This window comes from Phalacrocorax aristotelis, chromosome 5 (genome assembly GCF_949628215.1).
Source record: "Phalacrocorax aristotelis chromosome 5, bGulAri2.1, whole genome shotgun sequence".
Lineage (NCBI taxonomy): Eukaryota > Metazoa > Chordata > Aves > Suliformes > Phalacrocoracidae > Phalacrocorax > Phalacrocorax aristotelis.
In genome coordinates, this window is record NC_134280.1 from 55796948 (window position 1) to 55817710 (window position 20763).

The 20763-nt window shown below is 38.6% G+C and overlaps 1 protein-coding gene across 4 annotated transcripts in view; it reads left to right on the plus strand.

Moving 5' to 3' along the window:
- The window catches only part of PIK3C2A (phosphatidylinositol-4-phosphate 3-kinase catalytic subunit type 2 alpha), a 78759-nt gene that overhangs the window by 50030 nt on the left and 7966 nt on the right, over positions 1-20763 (plus strand). For all 4 annotated transcript variants that reach the window (XM_075094673.1, XM_075094675.1, XM_075094672.1 and 1 more), the window contains exons 10-26: positions 1169-1211; positions 1294-1507; positions 1587-1709; positions 3340-3507; positions 10547-10655; positions 11149-11291; positions 11889-12077; positions 12551-12644; positions 12906-13000; positions 13324-13504; positions 14096-14200; positions 15228-15320; positions 15653-15782; positions 17363-17499; positions 18087-18256; positions 19389-19545; positions 19966-20075. In XM_075094673.1, the coding sequence (XP_074950774.1) occupies positions 1169-1211; positions 1294-1507; positions 1587-1709; positions 3340-3507; positions 10547-10655; positions 11149-11291; positions 11889-12077; positions 12551-12644; positions 12906-13000; positions 13324-13504; positions 14096-14200; positions 15228-15320; positions 15653-15782; positions 17363-17499; positions 18087-18256; positions 19389-19545; positions 19966-20075 (2261 nt within the window). The remainder of the gene's footprint in view (positions 1-1168; positions 1212-1293; positions 1508-1586; positions 1710-3339; positions 3508-10546; positions 10656-11148; positions 11292-11888; positions 12078-12550; positions 12645-12905; positions 13001-13323; positions 13505-14095; positions 14201-15227; positions 15321-15652; positions 15783-17362; positions 17500-18086; positions 18257-19388; positions 19546-19965; positions 20076-20763) is intronic.

Genomic DNA, 20763 nt, shown 5'->3' on the forward strand with positions numbered 1-20763 from the left:
GTAGACTGGAGACAGTTGCATCTAAACCTTATGTAAGATATTGGGTTTTGATTTTTTTGAATTGTTTTAATTTTAATTTTAAAAATTTTTTAAGTAGGTGTTTTGTCAGAAGCGGCTAAAATGTAAAAGAAAACAATAGATTGTCAAGTAGAAAATCATATAGTGCTGTTTCAACAGTTTGGCATCCTGTCATCCAAAAGTACTTGGACTACTTGACAAGTCCAGTGAAAACATACGGCAGTTTTTCTGAAAGGATAAAACAATGTGCTTTTTTTCCTAAATTTCTGCATGTTTTCCACAAGTTTTTTGGTAGTTAAAACTTGATGTTGCCAAGATGCTCAATTAATATCTAAAAGTGTAAGGATAGCTTTCATTCTTCTGCAGCAGTTGCTGCAAACCTCTTAGACTTTCTCTGAAGTATTAGGAATTCACTGGGTTTTGTTTTTAAATCACAAACTTAGTTTTCACTAAATGTTTTAGTTTTATTAGAAGTTGAATTTGGTATAAAACCTCTTCCTTATTAGAAGGGAGTAAATTCTGATGATTTGTTTGTCACCTTTTGGCTTCAACAGTGTCCTTGTTGAGACTAGACATTGCTGTAATACTGTATCATGTTTAGACTTCCAGTTCAGGAGACCAAGAAGCAAACACAGCAGAGAGTACAAAGTGACAGTACTTGTTGTTCAGTTTTCTCAGCTTAACATTTTTTTTATTCGGTAAATTTATAGTAACTCTGCCTACAGAAGACACCTTAACAAATGCCACAAACTAAACAGCTTTTTAGACTGAAATTACTGGGTGATAGAGCTAACAGCTTCAGTTTTCATCCATAACAGCCCTGACCAGGTCTTATCTCTATTCAGAGAAGTTGGAGTATCCTGAGCAATATTCCAATGTACTGTCTTTTAAGAGTTCATAAAGGGTGTCAAAGTAGTTGTGACTTGACAAAACATGAGCTTTTGAACTTGGTGAATAGTTGCTGCATGATATGGAAATTCTGATGCTGTCAGTTAACTCTTGTGGAATTTTGAGTAAAAACATGTGTTACATAAGCCCAAATATGGGCCTAATTCAGATGTTTCATAATTTCTGTACAAGATACTTCAAAGCAATGGAAAATTAATATGGGTTTCTTGGTACTGAAATTTGCTCTAACTTTACTGTGTAGGTATCCTTAAAATGTGGTGATGACGCTAGCATGAGCTTATCTGGTGAGTAAGGTTCTTCAGTTTTATTTAAAAAGTGCTTTCAGGTGGCCGCTTTAGGATGATATGCATATAAATTATAATTTAGGTTCACTGCAGCCTGAAAACCCTCTGAAAGTGTGTGTAGACCGGTTAACAAGAGCAGTTGAGGCCCTTGTGCAACTCCACATGAATTCATGTAGCAGTTCTGCAGCAATTTCTCCAAAAGACAGTAAGAGTACTAAGGAAGCATGGACTGCCACAGAGCATCTCCAGTTCACAATATTTGCTGCACATGGAATTCCTCCTGGTTGGGTTTCAAAGTGAGTAATTTATTAATTGTAAAATTTATCCTCGTGTAGATTTTTTGTTTGTTTAATTTACTTTCTCTTCCTTGTCCAGTTATGAAAAATACTACTTGATTTGTTCTCTGACCCATAATGGAAAAGATCTGTTTAAACCTGTTCAATCCAAGAAGGTTGGCACATACAAGAACTTCTTCTATTTGATTAAATGGGATGAACTGTAAGTGACTTTAGCATGTTAAAACTCACTAAAATCTTTTGGTTTAGCTGGTACCTAGCTAGCTGCTGAATAGCTATTCAAGCAACTCTTGCTTCTGATTCCATTTGACATGTTGAAAGAACAATGTGTGACTTACTGACCAAAATCAGAAGTATTTTTCCAAATGCTATTTCACTACTCCTTTTAAAAGTGGAAATGGAAATGCTGGACAAGTACCCTGTGCTAATGTGTTTGTAGTATACAATTATAAGGAGTTGGGAAAGTCGTAACATTCCTTGTAATGGTAATAGCTTGTGCTGCTTAAAGAAGGATGAATAAAGCTTGCTTTATAAGCAGTGCTCGAATTATATAAATGAGGAAGAAAAGTAACTTTTACGAACATTAATGCTGAATTGTTTTTTTTCCAAATACATTGTAACAACTTTGTATCTGAATGTGAACATCTAATTTAGGATTATTTCTATAAAGAGAGCTGGTGCATAAGTGCTTAAAAGTATCTATCTGTAGCATATGAGAATGTCTAGTTTGAGCTACTAAACCTCAGTTTCTCTTTATGGGGTAGGGGAAGAGGGTAGAAAGGAAGAAGGAAGGCAATGCAGAGAAGAAATGAGAGGATGGTGGGTGTTACCTGACAACTGAGAGGGGAAAATATTTTTCATTATCTATGCACAGCTTACTCTTTTCCACTTAAGTTATCAGGCAGCCTGTCATAACTGGAGCTTCAGGTGAGCTCCACATTGTCCTATATCTATTTTTATGACTGCTTTTAAAGGTCAGAGATAGACCCCTAGGAATACCCTGGAAGTCTACAATGACAAATTATTTCAGACCAGGAATGAGAGTTTCAGGTTCTAGATTATCTGCCTTCAGAGAGAACTCCAACTACCTTTTTTTTTTTTTTTTAAACAGTGATGCAAGAGATCGTCAGATATTTTGCTAGCAAGTACTCTAGCATATTACAGTGAAAGATGTTAGATTTGTGTATAAGATGCTTAATATAGCTGTAGTGTTTTATGGTGTAACTGGCTTAGTAATATGCTGTGATAACTTTAAAATTATATTTTGGCATGTTACAGAAAAATCAAACTTAAAGAACACTTAAGCAATAAAAACAGTGCAATCAAGAATCTGAGTTTGAATTGCTCAGTGAGGATTATGCTCCTCAGCTGCTTTCTTTATGGGTGCTGGTTTTGTACCATTTCAATTTAGCTTTCAGTAGTTCTTAATAGATTCTTTCACGTTGGATGGGAAACTATTGTCAGCTGACTCTGAATCTGAGAGATTAGGAGGCAGCTAATATAGAATCATGTATGTCCTCGTACTGAGAAGAGTGGGAATACTGGTTATGCTGGACAGTGTGGTTCTGTGTAAGGAATATGATTTAATAGGCAAAGATTAAAAAGGGTTGTTCCAAATCTGGCTACAGCACAGAAGTATAATTTAGCAGGTTTTGCAAACTGTTGGTACAGGAGATAAAGTGGAGTGAAATATAATTGCGTGGAAATTTAATACTTGGTCTTCGGTGTTACTTAACTTTTTTAAAGCAAAAGGCATCAACAGGTTATATGGACAGGCCTGTAAATTACTAACAACTGTCCTCTGTCTTATTTTTAAACCTTTTATTTTACAGAATAATTTTCCCTATCCAGATTTCACAGCTGCCTTTGGAATCAGTCTTATGTCTGACTTTGTTCGGAATCCTAAATCAGAGTAGTGGAAGCTCTCCTGACTCAAACAAGCAGAGAAAGGGCCCAGAAATTTTGGGTCAGGTTTCTCTACCTCTTTTTGATTTTAGGCGGTAAGTATCCAAAACACGGGTAAGATTATTAATATGATTTACTCTATATAAAGCTTATTCCACTCCCATAACTATAGAAACTGCTTCTCTGTCACTGAATGTAGTAGGCCATGATAAAGGTAAGAATTGTAAACTATATTGTTAAGGAAGTAATACCCTCAATTAAACAGAGTACAAAACACGGTCCTGTGTTGTATTTCCACCTAACTGGCTGAAAAACTTACCTGCTGGAGGAAATTGAACAGTGTTTGGAGGAAAGCAGTTTTATTTGCAGAAAATATTCATAGTAATGTGGGCCAAAAGAGATCATGTTAGAACCAACTATTTGTAAGTATGTAGCATAACACAAGTTGTCCTTTGAGGAATCCACTGACATTCAGGTGTTGGCCTATAAATCATATGCAGTTAAAGTATTTGCAGGTGTCAGTGTTTACTGAATTGATAGCCTCCCTTCTACTAAAGGAGTACGGTCTTGGTATTTCACGAGTTCTAATATCTGATTAGAAGATGTAAAAGTACATAACCGCTAGAGGCAGTTCTATCAATATTCACATATATTTTAGCAGATGAAGTGTAAACAGCCAGTTGTCAGCCAATTCATGAGCCATAGTGATGCAACTTGTAAAAGAAAGTGTTTGCAGCAAGCCTTGGATTCAGGAGGAATAGTGTCTAGTGCAATACAAAACAGAACAGAATCCTGACAGCAGGTAAACAATGTGCTTTGTTTCCATCATGTCACTGAGAAAGAAGTACTTTTGCCTTAAAACGTCTTAAGATGGGAAAGAATAGCTCTTGTCTTACAATCATAGAATCATTAAGGTTGGAAAAGACTGTTAAGATCATTGAGTCTAACCGCTAACCTATCACTGCCAAGTCCACCACTAAACCATATCCTCAAGCACTATGTCTACCCTTCTCTTAATACATCCAGGGATGGAGACTCAACCACCTCCCTGGGCAGCCTGTTCCAATGCCTGACAACCCTTCCGGTGAAGAAGTTTTTCCTAATATCCAACCTAAACTTCCCCTGATGCAGCTTGAGACAAGTGGAAATGGCCCTATCACTTGTTACTAGGGAGAAGAGACTGACCTGTGGCTCGCTACAACCTCATTTCAGGTAGTTGTAGAGAGCGATAAGGTCTCCCCTCAGACTCCTCCAGGATAAATAACCCCAGCTCCCTTAGGCGTTCCTCATAAGACTTGTTCTCCAGACCCTTCACCAGCTTTGCCCTTCTCTGGACACGCTCCAGCACCTCAATGTCTGTCTTGTAGTGAGGGGCCCAAAACTGAATACGGTACTAGAGGTGCGGCCTCAGCAGTGCTGAGTACAGGGGCACAATCACATCCCTGCTCCTGCTGGCCGCACTATTCCTGATACAAGCCAGGATGCCATTGGCCTTCTTGGCCACCTGGGCACACTGCTGGCTCATGTTCAGCCAGCTGTCAACCAACACCCCCAGGTCCTTTTCCTCCAGGCAGCTCTCCAGCCACTGCTCCCCAAGCCTGTAGCGTTGCACGGGGTTGTTCTGAACAAAGTGCCTGACCCAGCACTTAGCCTTGTTGAATCTCATACCGTTGGCTCCGGCCCAACAATCCAGCCTGTCCAGATCCCTCTGTAGGGCCTTCCTACCCTTGAGTAGATCGACACTCCCACCCAGCTTGGTGTCATCTTCAAACTGACTGAGGGTGCACTCAATCCCCTCATCCAGATCATTGATAAAGATACTAAAGAAGACCGGACACAACACTGAGCCCTGGGGAACACCGCTCATGACTGGCCACCAACTGGATTTGACTCCATTCACCACCACTCTCTGGGCTCGGCCGTCCAGCCAGTTTTTAACTCAGCACAGAGTGCACTTGTCCAAGCCATGAGCAGCCAGCTTCTCCAGGAGAGTGCTGTGGGAGACAGTGTCAAAGGCCTTACTAAAGTCCGACTAGACAATGTCCACAGCCTTCCCCTCATCCACTAAGCAGGTCACCTTATCACAGAAGGAGACCAGGTTAGTGAGGCAGGACCTCCCTTTCATAAACCCATGCTAGCTAAGTCTGATCCCCTGGGTGTCCCGCACGTGCCATGTAATGGCATTCAAGATGATCTACTCCATGACCTTTCCCGGCACTGAGGTCAGGTTGACAGGCCTGTAGTTCCCCTGATCCTCCTTCTGACCCTTCTTGTAGAGGGGCGTCACATTTGCTAGTTTCCAGCCATCTGGGACCTCCCCGGTTGACCAGGACTGCTGGTAAATGATGGAGATTGGCTTGGTGAGCTCCTCTGCCAGGTCCCTCAATATCCTCGGGTAGATCCCATCCGGCCCCATGGACTTGTGAACATCCAGGTGAAGGAGCAGGTTGGTGACTGCCACCTCTTCAACAACTGGGACTTCATTCTGCATGCTACCTCCATGTCCCAGCACAGGGGCCTGACAACCCTGAGGATGACCAGTCTGACTATTAAAGACTGAGGCAAAGAAAGCATTAAGTACCTCAGCCTTCTCCTCATCTTTCCTGGCAAGGTTACCTTCTGCATCCAACAAAGGAGGGAGATCCTCCCTGGCCCTCCTTTTGTCACTGATGTATTTATAAAAACATTTTTTGTTATCTTTAACAGTGGTGGCCAGTTTAAGTTCCAGCTGGGCCTTCGTCTTCCTAATCTTTTCCCTGCATAACCTCACAACATCCTTGTAGTCTTCCTGGGTCATCTGCCCCTTCTTCCAAAGGTGGTAAGCTCTCCTTTTTTTCTTGAGTTCCAGCCAAAGCTCCCTATTCATCCAAGCTGGTCTTCTCCCCTGCCTGCTCAACTTAAGGCACACAGGGATGGCCTGCTCCTGTGCCTTTGAGACTTCCTTTAATAACGTCCAGCCTTCTTGGACTCCTTTGCCCTTCAGGACTGCCTTCCAAGAGACTGTTAACCAGACTCCTTAATAATCCAAAGTTTGCCCTTATGAAGTTCAGGGTAGTGGTTTTGCTGACCCTCTTCCTTACTTCTGCAAGAATTGTGAAGTCTGTCACGTCATGGTCGCTGATCCCAAGACAGCCTCCGACCACCACATCACCCACCAGGCCTTCTCTGTTTGTAAACAGCAGGTCCAGTGGGGCACCTCCCCTGGTTGGGTCACTTACCAGCTGTGTCAGGAAGTTATCTCCCACACACTCCAGGAACCTCTGAGACTGCTTTCTCTGCTGTGTTGTATTTCCAGCAGATATCTGGTAAGTTGAAGTCTCCCATGAGAACAAGGGCTAGAGATGGTGAGACTTCAGCCAACTGCTTGTAGAGTACTTCATCTGTCTCCTCATCCTGGTTGGGTGGTCTATAACAGACTCCCACCAGGATATCTGCCTTATTGGCCTTCCCCCTGATCCTTACCCATAAGCACTCAACCTTATCATTACCATCACTGAGTTCTAGACAGTGAAAACACTCTCTAACATACAAGGCTACCCCTCCACCTCTCCTTCCTTGCCTGTCCCTTCTAAAGAGCTTGTAGCCATCCATTGCAGCATTCCAGTTGTGTGAGTCATCCCACCACGTTTCCATGATGGCAACCACATCATAGTTTCCCTGGCATGCAGTGGCTTCCAGCTCCTCCTGTTTATTGCCCATGCTGCGTGCATTGGTGTAAATGCATTTCAGTTGACCTATGGATCTTATCTCCAACACCGGCATGCCATGCCCAGGCTTATCCCTGGCAAGCCTGGTTGTATCCCCTTCCCCCTTCATATCTAGTTTAAAGGCCTCTCAACGAGGCCTGCTAACTCCTGAGCCGGAATCCTTTTCCCCCCTTTGCGACAGGTGAACCCCATCTGTCTCCAGCAGGCCTAGGGCCATGTAAACTGCCCCATGATCAAAAAAACCAAAATTCCACTGCTGGCACCAGCCTCTGAGCCACGTGTTAATGAGATGGGACTTCCTGTTCCTTTCTGTAACTCTCCTGGCTACCGATGGGGTAGAGGAGAACACTGTCTGTATTCCTGATCCTTCAAGTAATCGCCGCAGTTCTCTAAAGTCCCTTTTGATTGTCCTTGCACTTCTCTCAGCCTCCTTATCCCTGCCAACCTGAACAACCACTAGCGGATAATAATCGGATGCTTTTACTAGCCTAGGGAGCTTCCTGGTAATGTCTCTTATCCTTGCCCCAGGGAGGCAGCACACTTCCCTATGGGATGGGTCCCATCAGTATATCGGGCTCTCTGTTCCCCTCAGAAGGGAGTCGCCTATGACAATTACCCTTTTTTTCTTTCCAGTGGCCGTTGTAATGCATGGGGCTGACTGTCCCCCAGGTGCCCTTACACAATAGGTATGAGGATCTGGAACCCAAGGGCCAGGAGGATGAAGATACAGACAGTGATCACCCAGGGGGTTGACTAGAGGGAACCAAAGTCGGCCGGGAGAGGATTTGCCTACTGTGCCGAGCAGGGATCTGCATCCATCCTCCTCTGTCTCTTGGGTCCCCTCCCTCTGCCTGGCAGCACGAGGGCAGGGGGGCCACTCCTTCTCTTGATGCTTCTATCTGGTAGAGCAAATATGGTGATGCTCAAATTTTTAGAAATAAAAGACCTTTAATTTAAGGTCTGAAGTATTTCTAAGTACTACTATTCTTTAGAGGCACCTTTGCCTTAGGTGCAAAATATTGTGCTGCTTGTATCATAAGTTTACATGTGCAGGAGCTAAACTGGTGAGTGAATTTTGGCTATATTATTTTTCCTTTAATCCTTTTAAAAATTCCTAAATCTGATAATAGGGTGATAATATATAAGCCAGCAAGAGAATCAAAATACCATTTTAAAATTTAGATATATCTTAAAATACAGGTGTATTATAATAATAGGAAAAATAAGCCATTTCTTCTATCAGCCTGTTTCTGACTAATAGAGATCCCAGGATATTTTGAAATTATTCCTTCTGATTCAGAGCTGGACTTATTTAAGAAACTAAAATTAAAAGAAAGGGATAATTAACAACTGTATTAAACCTATGGCATATTTCTAGTTTGAACTAGCCTTCCTTCAAGTACAGCTGCTGGATCCTGTTACCTTTTTAACTCAGAATCAAAAGCCTGCTGTAACTTTCCTCAGTTAAGTGTTCCTGGATTTGTTCAAGTTGCATCGTCTTTGAAACTTTCATTATGAAGTGAGTTCCAAAATGCTTATCACTTTGGTAGCTACTCAGTGAAATGTTAATCAATATACTTGAACCACGGATGCCAGAATTAGGCATGATGTTGCAGAAGTGATCACACCATTGCAAAATAGCTTCAGGATTTATGCTTAAGATTTCCTATTTTTATGTGCTTCTGACTTCTAGGTCTTACTGGAAGCTTAAATCATCTAATCGTCAACCAGGGCTGTGGAAAGACAACCAAGTCTTCCCTGGACAGTTACTTCTATGTATTGTGTATCTCTGTTCCATGTGGTTTGTGCCCTCTGGTTCTAGATATAGCTCTACTCGTTCCACTTTCCCTTTTGTATGGTGACGATTCCAACAGCTTGAGGGTGCTTAAAGGATCTATGCTTTCCTGCATTGCAAAGATAGCCTGCAGGCACTTTCAGTCACCACTGAAACTTGGATTCCTTTTCACAAATTATGCTTGCTTCAGCCTTCTGTTCAAATGTTGCATTTCAGTCTCCTAACTATCACATTTCACAGTATTTGACTGAAAACATAGCTTTTGTTTTGAATTGAAAATTCATCTTGTCTTCATGCTGCATGGTGTTCTCATTGTAGTTAGTCTGGGGAGAAAACTGTTTTCTGTTTATGCAGGAGCAGTGCAATAGAATGTGTTTACTGAATGGCCCATATATGGTAGCTGTAGAGATGCTAGTGGTCTAATCCACTTGCAGTCTACATAAATTAAATTAAATCCAGGCCTAGGTAATTAAAGATACTAGCCAAATAATCTGGTTACAGTTGAGAATAGCATCAGTAGCAGGCAGGAGCTAAAACTTGTAGCGAACTAAAACACAGGAAGAATAAAAGGTCATGTATATGCTTTGGAAAAATCCGTAGTCCAGTTAAAATCCCTTCAGATGAAGTGTGTGTGGAACGCCTTAAAGTATCTATTTGTGGATGAGACAGAAGGCTGTGGCAAATATATTAAACTTTGAGATTTAAGAATTATTACAAAGGACAAGCTCTTCATTTATGCTTTAGTGGCACAATTTAGTAATTTTTATTGGCATCATAAGCTCCTAGTTAGTCAATATTTACATATAAAGAACTGTTCTTTCTTTGAAACACACATAAACCCGAAAACATCTTTCAAAATATACTAAAGGGTTGGCCTTCAAGCAGTCTTTTGAGACTGTATTTTGATTTTTAAATACTGATAGAAGTTTTCTGTGCCTAACACTCAGCACTTAACCAATTTATGAAGTATCCTCAGTTGTGCCTTATTACAGCTGGAAACCGTATTAATATTGGGAATAAACTGGCAAATACAAATGCCGTCTGAATGCACTTGCAGAATTTAGTAATGTGGAAAGTGCAGGCAACTGGCAATGTTCATAATATTCATATGTCTATGGCCTTTTTCTGAGAGGGTAAGAAGGTGTGTGTGTTCAGTCTGTTCCTCAGAGGCAAAAGTATTGCCTTTCTTCCTTAAGAAACAGGGAGCGCTGAATTTAGTTGGGTCAGTTGTATCAGCACTGAACTTTTTTTGCTGCCTTTTCCACCTAAAAGTTGTATGCAGCGTTTTCAAGGACTGAAAGTACAGAAGACATCCAGTGAAAGAAATAACTTCATATGACACTTGATGATCATAATTCCCTTTTTTAAACTCTGAACTGTATTGGCTAGTACAGCTTAATTTCCTGTATTCTTTTCTGACTATCAATGTTGAAGTAATCATCACAAGACATTATCTTAGCTCTTTAGTAGAAACACATACTCAGTTGAACTGTCCTCCTATACCATACTAATACTTTGGAATTGTTTCTTGTAGCTACCATTGGTCTTCTCCAGGAAGTATTTTAATAACTAATACCTTGTTGAAGTAAACAGACTGTGACACTTAATACCTGTACATGCTTTTTTCCTCAGATTGTTAACTTGTGGGACAAAGCTCTTGCAACTCTGGACCTCATCACATCCACATCATGCGTCAGGGATGGCCAGTAAGAAAGGAAATATGGAAAGAATAGTATTGCAGGTTATACATAATTCTGACTTGATCTGGCTATGTGTTGTTTGAATATTGTGACTTATAACTCCTGTAACTCTTACATGAGTGGTAGTAGATCAATTAATGTTTTGGGGAGAGTGTAAATACTGCTAAGTCATATTTGAAAGCCAGTTTAGAACAGTGATTACTAAGTATTAAGGGCAAAGAATGGAAAACTGCTGTAAGTGTATACAAGTCAATTATTGAATCACTATCTTGAAGCAAGAGATTGGAGATGCCTTGGTAGTACATGCCGTTATTACTGGGAGAGACTATCTTTGAAAAGCAATCTGTAGAAATGTGTGCTGAGATGGGACTTGTCTAGACGCAAACAATAGCGATTCAAGTTTCTTTACAGAACATAAGCACCTCTCATTCTAAATTCTCATGGAAGAGAAGGCACCTTGTTAGGCATAGCGTAGCAGTCCCAAATATGGTCAGTACTGTTCTTAAGGACATGCACCATCTTTTTCTTTTTTAGATTGACTTCCCATCCCATGCCTTTGATATTGAATATAAAATTCCTCAAGCTGCAAAGACTACTGTGCATCATTCTATAGAAACATTAGAAAAACCATTGAGAGAACGTCTCCTTGCCATTCTCTCGAAGGATAACACTATTGGGTACGTTCATCTCTTCATAGTCACGATCTCCTTGTATGTGACAATTTGTGGCTGGGGTATGGAGTGCTTATTTTTTCTTAGATTTCTTTAATATGGTTCTAGTATATTTTGAAGACCTGTAGAGACTTACACAAGAGATTGAATTAAACTTGTGAAATAATGGTGCTGACTTAATTACTTTACTTGTGCTTTCCATGGCCGATATCATAATAATTTCCTGCTACAAGACTGCCACCCTTTTGGTTGCCTGTTATATATGCCTATTCCTGCTTTGGCAGTTCTTGAGTAGTGGTAGAAGCTTTTCTGGCAGGCTTTCCCACTCATCTGCACCAAACTAACATTAACATTTTGGTTTATTTCAGATTATACTAAAACTTATTTTTGTCCTGCCCAAATTATAACTTTGAACAAACGTTTCCATAATGTTTGAGGCTGTATTTTGCTTCTTGTTTTTACTTTTGTGGAGGAAATAGCCATTTTAATTTTGTTCCTTTTTGTGTGTTAAATTATCTCTGCATACAATGAACAGTAGCATTTGGGGTCGTTCAGGTGATGGTCTGTAATGTGCGTTATAAACTGAAATGCTTTTGTCTGCAGGATATCAAAAGAAGACAAAGAATTTTTGTGGGAGAAGAGACATTATTGTCATAGCCACACTAGTAGCCTACCAAAAATATTGGTTAGTGCCCCTCATTGGGACTGGGCAAATCTTCCAGAAATATATTCGTTACTTCAGCAGTGGCCTCCTTTATCACCCTTAGCTGCGCTGGAACTACTTGATTCAAAGTAAGAAAAACAATGTAAATAAGTTCTCTCTCTGTGTGGTGCATTAAATGACTTTTCTTCAGTAGAAGATTCTGAATGGCATTCTTGTGGAAAATATTGCTGAATTTCTTGTAGCAAAATCTAAATTTTCTTAAAATTTTGAAGAACATGTGCTTACTCTATTCACGTAGGCTTAGCCAAGTCATGTAGTGAAAGAATAGCAATAGTGGTTAGGATTCTGGAATCTAATTTGTGCCAGGAGAGCAAGCTATACAGCCAAGCTATCAAGACTGAAGTTTTGAGAGATTAGTATGCTTGTCCTAAACACACACATGTGTTTGCATCCTAGGTAATGAAGGGCTTCAAACTTGTAGGTCCTTTATTGAGCTATTTAAGACTTTATATATGTTCTTTTGTATCTAGCTGATATCAAAAAGAAAAAAAATCCTGCATGAACAGAATAAACTTAATGTGGACTTGTGGTGACTTTCTAGGTTTGCTGATCAGGAAGTAAGAAATAGAGCTGTCAATTGGATAGAGACATTAAGCGATGATGAGTTAACAGATTTCCTCCCTCAGTTTGTGCAGGTAAGACTTTCTGCTTACACTGAAGTTTGAAATTTTTTTGCTCTTGAAAACCCAAAGGAATTGATGATTACTAGTAGCAGAAGTGATGTTGTATGCCTCTATACTTAAGAACTGTAATGCACAGTACGGAAAAACATTTGAGTAAATAATCACTCTGTGACTGTTCTATAGATATGTGGTGACTCTGTGCATTAGTAATAATCTCAGTCTTAGTTTAGAATTAAATCCAGACCTCATTTATTTTATTTTCTTTGTATTTAGGCATTGAAGTATGAAACTTACCTTGACAGTGCTCTTGTCAAATTTCTTTTGGCTCGGGCACTGGGAAGCATTCGAATAGCACACTACCTATATTGGTAAGATGTTCTTTGTTCCATTGTTCATGTAATGTTTACTATAAGGTTAATATTCCAGAAAAACATACTTTTTCATAATATCATAGTTTATAACATTGAGTGTTATGATTGGAGAGTAAACAAAATGGAGATCCTGGGTTTTTTTATGAAAAAATAGACAGCGCCTCTGAGGCACAAACTTACTGCCTTTTATATCCTGTGCATCGGTAACTTCAGATTATATATATAGTACTGATTCATGAAAATATTTTAACATCTTAGTATTGTTTGCAGTATTTGCCTTTGGAAAATTAACTTAATTGTAATCTAACCTTTTTTTTCAGGCTGCTTAAGGATACACTATATGATACAAAGTTTGGTGTAAGGTATGAGCAAATTCTTGGAGCTTTTCTTTCTGTCTGTGGAAAAAGGCTGAGGGAAGAGCTGGAGAAGCAGACCAGACTAGTGCAGCTTTTTGGAATGGTAGCAGAAAGAGTAAAGCAAACAAGTGGATCTGCTCGGCAGGTATGTATATATTTTTAATATTCTTTAGGAAGATTAGACTGAGTATACTCTCAAAACAATCAACTCAATTGCCTTTTTAGTCGAAGTTCAATAAGATGTTGTATACAACATATAGGAAGATCTAAGAATCTATTGCTCTGCATTTTAACAAGTTATTGGCTTAATGAAGTTGATGTTTTTGTCAAATTTGTCATCTGAAACATAATATTGTATGAGGTGATAGGGGAAGAAAGTAGGATGGTTTCTGTGTACACTAAACTGGAATTGGATTTAAATTGATTATGCTGAAGAATTATCCCATTTTGCAAAAGATGGGTTATCTGTTTATATGCTAATAATATAAACTTAGTTTGATAGAGTCTATCTGGTTCAGTTAAAAAAAAAAACAAACAAACCACGAACTTATGTGATATTAGCATTGTACTGCTAGGCTTGTGTATTTTTAATAGCTAAAGCAGCAGTTATAATTTCTAGCATTCCTTTGACACTGAGGAGTTAAAACATGGGCTTCAGGATAACTTTGACCAGTAGCTTTCTGTAGATGCTCCAGTTAGCAAAGTGTCAGCTGAAATTTTTATTTTTTGTCTGCAGGCTGCCTTGCAAAATGGGATGGAACGTGTGCAGTTATTTTTCTTGAAGAACAAATGCCGTTTGCCTCTCAATCCCAGTCTTGTGGCAAAAGAGCTAAATATTAAGGTACTGCACGTTCACAATTTCAAAACCTTTTCCTAAAAATTACATACGGGCTAAGCTTTTACAAATAGAAACAAAATTGAGGTGCTTGAAAGCTTTTTAAGCTTTCAAGGCAGGGAGAGTTTTAATTAAATTCTGATTGAACAAGACACTGAAATAAACTAGGCAAAGATAAAATTTATACAAATAATTGTGCAAAACCAACAAAGGTACTTCTATTTAAAAAAAACCTAACATCTGTAATAACTTATTTCTTCAGATCCTGTCTTTTGAGACCAGCAATCCTGTTTACAGTGAAGCAAGGGACTAATCAAAGTGCCTAAACAAGTCACATTGCAGTAGTAATCAAAAGGGAAAATTGAGCAAGGCTATAAAGTTCAAACAGTGAATAGATAGTGTGAAACAGGTGAAACCCGTTACTGGTTGTGTTCTGAATCCAGGGGGCAGACAGTAGCTCTAATTTTATTGTGAAGGTCCAGCAAGTAATAATGTAGGAGAAGCAGGTGAATTACTTTTCCAGAACTCTGCAAGGTTTGACAATATGTGCTCAGCCGCAATCTTGATTATATCATCATGCATGACTGAGTACCTAAACGTCTGTGAACACTGGACTGAGTCCTGGGTGGAGAGACAGTTTGTCTTGCTTTCCTTCTCTACTGTAACTATTAAATCATGAGTATGTACCTGAAAGCAGATAAATGAGAAAATACTGTGAAACATGCAAAACACCATTTTTTTTAAAAATACCATCTTCTAGGTTTCAAAAAAAGCTGCTGATAAAATATCCATGTTTTATTCACTCTTCTCTTCAAAACATATAAAACACCACTGTGCAGCACTACTGGCTTCTGTACAAGAATTGAACAAGTAACAGCCAAAGGGCTCTTTAGTTAAAGGAAGCATGTATTCACCACAATCGCAAGTCTGAATAGACACATTGTATGTCAAACCTGCTTGTTGTCAGAATGTCTTGTTTCCTGGGCTAGCAGGAATAGTCCTTCTCAAGTATTAACACTAAATCTACTTGTAGGCGTGTTCTTTCTTCAGCTCCAATGCAGTACCACTGAAAGTTGCACTGATAAATGCAGACCCTCTGGGAGAAGAAATTAATGTGATGTTTAAGGTAGGCCTTACGTGTGCATTGGAGAAAAAGTTGAATGATAATTGATACCAATGAAATAGTGATTAACTTTAGCATAGACTACTAAGCTTAGTCACTTTGTGAGTTTGCTCCTGTGTATCTAGAAACCAATGTTGCAACAGGTTGTAAAATGTGAAAGTAAGTCTACCACGTGTGAAAGCTTAAATGTAGCCTAAATTTTTCTTTTTAACTGTGTAGCTATGAGGAAGTAAGCAGCATAGTGTATTGCTTCCTAGAAATGTAAAGCAGTTAAAACCTGAAGTTTAATTTTGCTGAAAACATTGTCTCTCTAACTTCTATTTTTCCTTTTCAAGGTTGGAGAAGATTTGAGACAAGATATGTTGGCTTTACAAATGATTAAGATTATGGATAAGATCTGGCTGCAGGAGGGACTGGATCTACGGATGGTTATCTTCAAGTGTCTCTCAACTGGAAAAGACAGAGGTGCAAAACCAGATGCTGCCTATAATCTTTGCTCTCCCACTTCAGTTTGTTGTCAAACTGATAGTGAAAAAATTCTGTGCAGAGGCAGGCCTGGGAAACAGTGGAAGGCCGGGAAGCCTTCCATGCAAGGAACTTCAGTGCTCAAGAGTATAGCAAGTTAAATTGTTCTTAATTTCCAGATGGCTGAGTTGTTTTTAAATGTGTTTCTTCTCTTGAGTCCTGAGATTCTTGTGTGTTCTGTTGTCATTGAACAGTAGCGCAGAGTAGTAAATATTGGTAATGATAAAAGCTAAGGTTTCTCATGATGTTCTTATGGCCACACATGAATATAACAGTTCCATAGCAATCCTGATTCTGAATGGTTAGTTGTGGTGAGAGAAAGTATTCAAGTCAAAACTGAAATTCTAAAGTATTTGGAACCTGCTGCAGTTGACTCAGGAAGTATCATTCATGTAGTGAAATGTGCAAAAAGAAGAAAAATTTAAAACACAGACAGACAGACAGACACACAGACGCACACACGCACACGCACACGCTGTCCCCCCAGAATTAGTGTCACATGCTGGTAAAAGTTCCTTGGGAATACGAAGCTATATTTTAGATTTGAAACTAGGTCACAGAACTCTGAAGTTTGAGTGTAAATACCACCCTGCACCTTGAACATGCTTTCTGCTAGTTTCATTAATTCTCTAGAGCTAGCCAATAGGAACGACAAAATCTTGAAGAGAATAAGCAGTAACTTAGATATTTCTTCAGTCAGATGCTAGAGCAGTGTAATGAAAACCCTTAAATACATGGGAACATTGGAAATTTACGTTGGGAGAACTAAGCAAAAAGCTTCTATTTATGTAAGACTTGCTTTTTGGAGAAACAGATGGCTTTTCTTCCTACTTTGGTGACTTGACTGCATAGCATCTTATATTTTTTTGTTGCTGCTAATATTAGTATTCCTAAAGTACTTGAAGGATTAAAGTGAAAAAGAAAAATGGATGTAATTTACACATTTGCCTTTAGTAGCTCTTGCCAAGATAGAAGTAAAATTCTCTTAATCAAATAAACATTTTCCTTTTACGATTTAGCTATACAAATATTTTTAGTAAATGGTATCTCCAAAATGAAGCCACATGTAAAGCCCACTGCCTTATTTCTGGAGCAACAGTCTGGTCTGTTTCAACACTTGATAGCAGTTAAAGTTACTAGATTACTTAAATGTTAGTGTATGAGAAATATCAGCATGAAAATATTTTGCATTTACTGCTTATAGGCCAACACTAGTTTAGGTAGTAGAAAGTAATTATTCTCAAAGAGTAATTTATATGTGCATTCTAGTAACCGTAACTAATTGTAGTAAAGTAAGCCTAACTTGGATTGCTACATGTGTTTCATGGTATGCTTCGTAATGTAGTCTGCGGAAATGCTTGGTAGACTAATAGCACTATTTTTACACCTAACTGGGTCTTGAGAGAATCTGGTCTAAGATCATAAAATCCATTGCTGTCAAGAAGGTTTCTATTGAATAATGAAAATGCAGTATAACTTACGGAGATGGTTAAATACACTTTGTTATATTTTATATCAAGGCATGGTAGAGCTTGTTCCTGCTTCAGATACACTTAGGAAAATTCAAGTGGAATATGGAGTGACAGGTTCTTTTAAAGACAAACCTCTGGCAGAATGGCTGAGAAAGTATAATCCTACAGAGGAGGAATATGAAAAGGTAACTTTTTTCAGTGTTGTTCTTTGAAGACCTTTTAAAAGGGATAAATACCATCTTACGAAAGAATGAAATTCTTATTCCAGTTTCTGGTTTATATCTTTAGGAAACTTAATTTTTCCTATACTTGAAAAAGAGCAAATGAAAATCCCTTATATAACTAAAAAGGAGTCAGATGGATTCTCAGGATTCACATAAGAAGTTTTTCTTGGATATTAAATAAGAAAAAGTACTTCAGATTTCAGATAGGGAGGAATGGTGGCTGCTCTTAGGAGGCCATTGCTCCTAAACCACAATTCTTGTACAAGCACATGGGATTAAAAAAATTAAATGTTGTTTTGGGTTTTTTTTCCGGCTATGACACTGTTACATCACACTGGAAAATAAGTCGTGTACCCTTTTCTCTGCTAACATATTTACTACTTTTTGTGATTTGTCTTCAATTCTTCTTTTCTTTTTCATTTACTTAAAAAACAAAGCAACTGCTTTTGCTGCAAAGAGTGATCTCTAAATATTTTTTGCTAAGATATCTGTCTGAGAAATTTTTCCAAAATAGTGTTCTCCAATTTACTTTCTTCTCTCCCTCCCAGGCTTCAGAGAACTTCATTTACTCATGTGCAGGATGCTGTGTAGCTACTTACGTATTGGGAATTTGTGACCGCCACAACGATAACATAATGCTCCGGAACACAGGACATATGTTTCACATTGACTTTGGAAAATTTCTGGGTCATGCGCAAATGTTTGGCAGCTTTAAAAGGTATTTTCTGTAGCTAAGCAATGTAGAGAATGTAGTGATTTTTAGTATATTTTCATAATCGTTATAATGCTAAGCCTTAACTGTTAAATTCCTGTTATCTGCTGTTCTCATTATGAAGCCAATATCTTCCAGTTTAACCGGAGTTTCCAGAATGCATTCAAACTTCCCTATATATAATTAATTTTGAGAAGGCTTCAGTTTCCTATTTCCGTATTCTGATCTCTGGAACTGTTTGAAGTCAAAGCACATAGGCATAGCTTTCAAATAAATTTACTGTTCTAGCTACTGGTAGATAGAAATAAAGAATTTGGTATCCTAAACATCATTTAACTTCCATGCTTCAAAACTGCATCTATTCCTTAAGAACTTTGTGCTATACACACTTGGCAAATCTCAATGGGAATTTCTTTACAATAGTTATGAAAGCCAAGTATTTTGGTCCAGGAAAAGATTAATATAACTTTTAATTGACATTTGGTAGCCTGATATCTAAAACAAATCTTGGTGTCATACTTTTCCAGGAATACTGGATAAAACTGTAGTGTAGCTTCATCTTTTTAGCTGTGTTCATGCCATTGTGTGTTGTGTGCTTTTTAGGTAAACTTTATCAATTAATGAGAAATTGAGTGCCAAAACCTTTACCTCATCTGAATATCTGAGTGTGAAACAAATAACAGACTCTGGCTCGTAAAAACAGTAGTGAATGTCAACATTATAGAAAAGAATGAACAGCAAGTTTGTATTTACTACCCCTCTGTGTAGGGGAAGATAATATATTACCCAGGACAGAGGAGTTATGTTATAGTCAGGAGATAATGTAGTCATTGTGTTTGTTATATACATACTAAGCCATGGTATGTTATGGCATCCAGAAATGAGGGGTAGAAGGCACTGTAAGGTAACCTTGCCTCCAAGTATTGTTCCAGGAGATTCCGTGTAGGTCCAGTACCGTGTGAATGTGCTGAGAATCTGAGGTAGCACTAAGCAGCTGAACCCAACCCAAAAAAGTAAAATGACGTTAATGGGTTATTTAACACCACTTCCTTGGGGTGGGGATGGAGGGGAGGAGGAAGCACATGAAAAAGTGAATAGACCTTATAATTAACTTATGAATTCTGTGCTTTTTGAACAGGGATCGAGCTCCTTTTGTGCTAACATCAGATATGGCTTATGTCATTAATGGTGGTGAAAAACCCACTATTCGCTTTCAGTTGTTCGTGGATCTCTGTTGTCAAGCTTACAATCTGATAAGAAAACATGCAAACCTCTTTCTTAACCTACTTTCATTGGTAATAATTTTATTAAATTCAATTGAAACTTGATAGATCTGTCATGTTGGATTGTATTAAATGCTATGCTTTCTATGCTGCAGAAACTCTTAATGCATGCTTTTAAAAGCCAGAATCATCAGAAGTACTTTTTAGGAAGGTTGCATTTAGATTTTTCTTTTAAGCTTTTTTTACTACCTACCTGTTTCCTGAGAATTTAAAACTTAGAAGATACCATAAATTGTACTGCAGAGTGTTTTAACTGCTTGTAACTCAGCAGAAGTGGTGAAAGGAATAACTCCTGATTGTAAATAACTGTTGGCTATTGCTAGCCAGTTAGCGAGTTAGTGCAGCTTCAAATGAATTTGATGGCCTAAGTTTTAATCATTTCAATGTAAAATTACATTTGGTTTATTGGATTAAAACTGTGAATTCCTGCAGATGCTTTCTTCTGGCTTACCAGAACTAAGTGGGGTTCAGGACTTGAAGTATGTCCAGGATGCTCTCCAGCCCCAAACAACAGATGCTGAAGCCACCATTTTCTTTACAAGGTATTATTGGATAAATAAAAACTAAAATATCTACCAGCATCATCCTCTTAATGGGAGCTTTCTGCTATGAAAAGATGTACTAAGGACGTTCACAAACATGCCTGTAGAAGTTGAATAGTTACACTGTACAATCATAAAATATCGGTTAACCAGTGAACTACATAAAATCAGTTTCATGTAAGGGTAATGCTTGTGCAATACTTTGTCTTTAAGAATAACCTTGTGCAAAAATTTTGTCTAAGTACTGAGAGCAGGTAATCCTCTTTGGCTGTTTGAGACTTGCATTTTGAATGCATCCTAAATTGCTTAATAGCAATATCTATGATAGGAACCTTGTAATGGATGTAAAGGAAGTTCTCTCTTTCAGGAAGTGCTTTTGCACACTGGGGAGGGAGGGATGATGCTCCAGTGCAGCAAGTAGGGAAGTGTATATAGTGTGAGGAGTTGTTGCTATGCGTTACAAAATGTCTTACTGTACTTAATTTTAAATATATGGTGGAAACTGCAGTAGTATGCATGTAACTTTTTTACCAACTCTGGGAAGACTTCACTACTTGGATGATAACCTATTCCAAAGTCTGGATACTGAATCTTCTGTTAAATGCTGATTGGACTACATAAATAGCATTTGATCGCTTTTAGTTTAAAAACTGTTTCTCTGCCGGTAAGAAATTGTTTTTTATTGTTC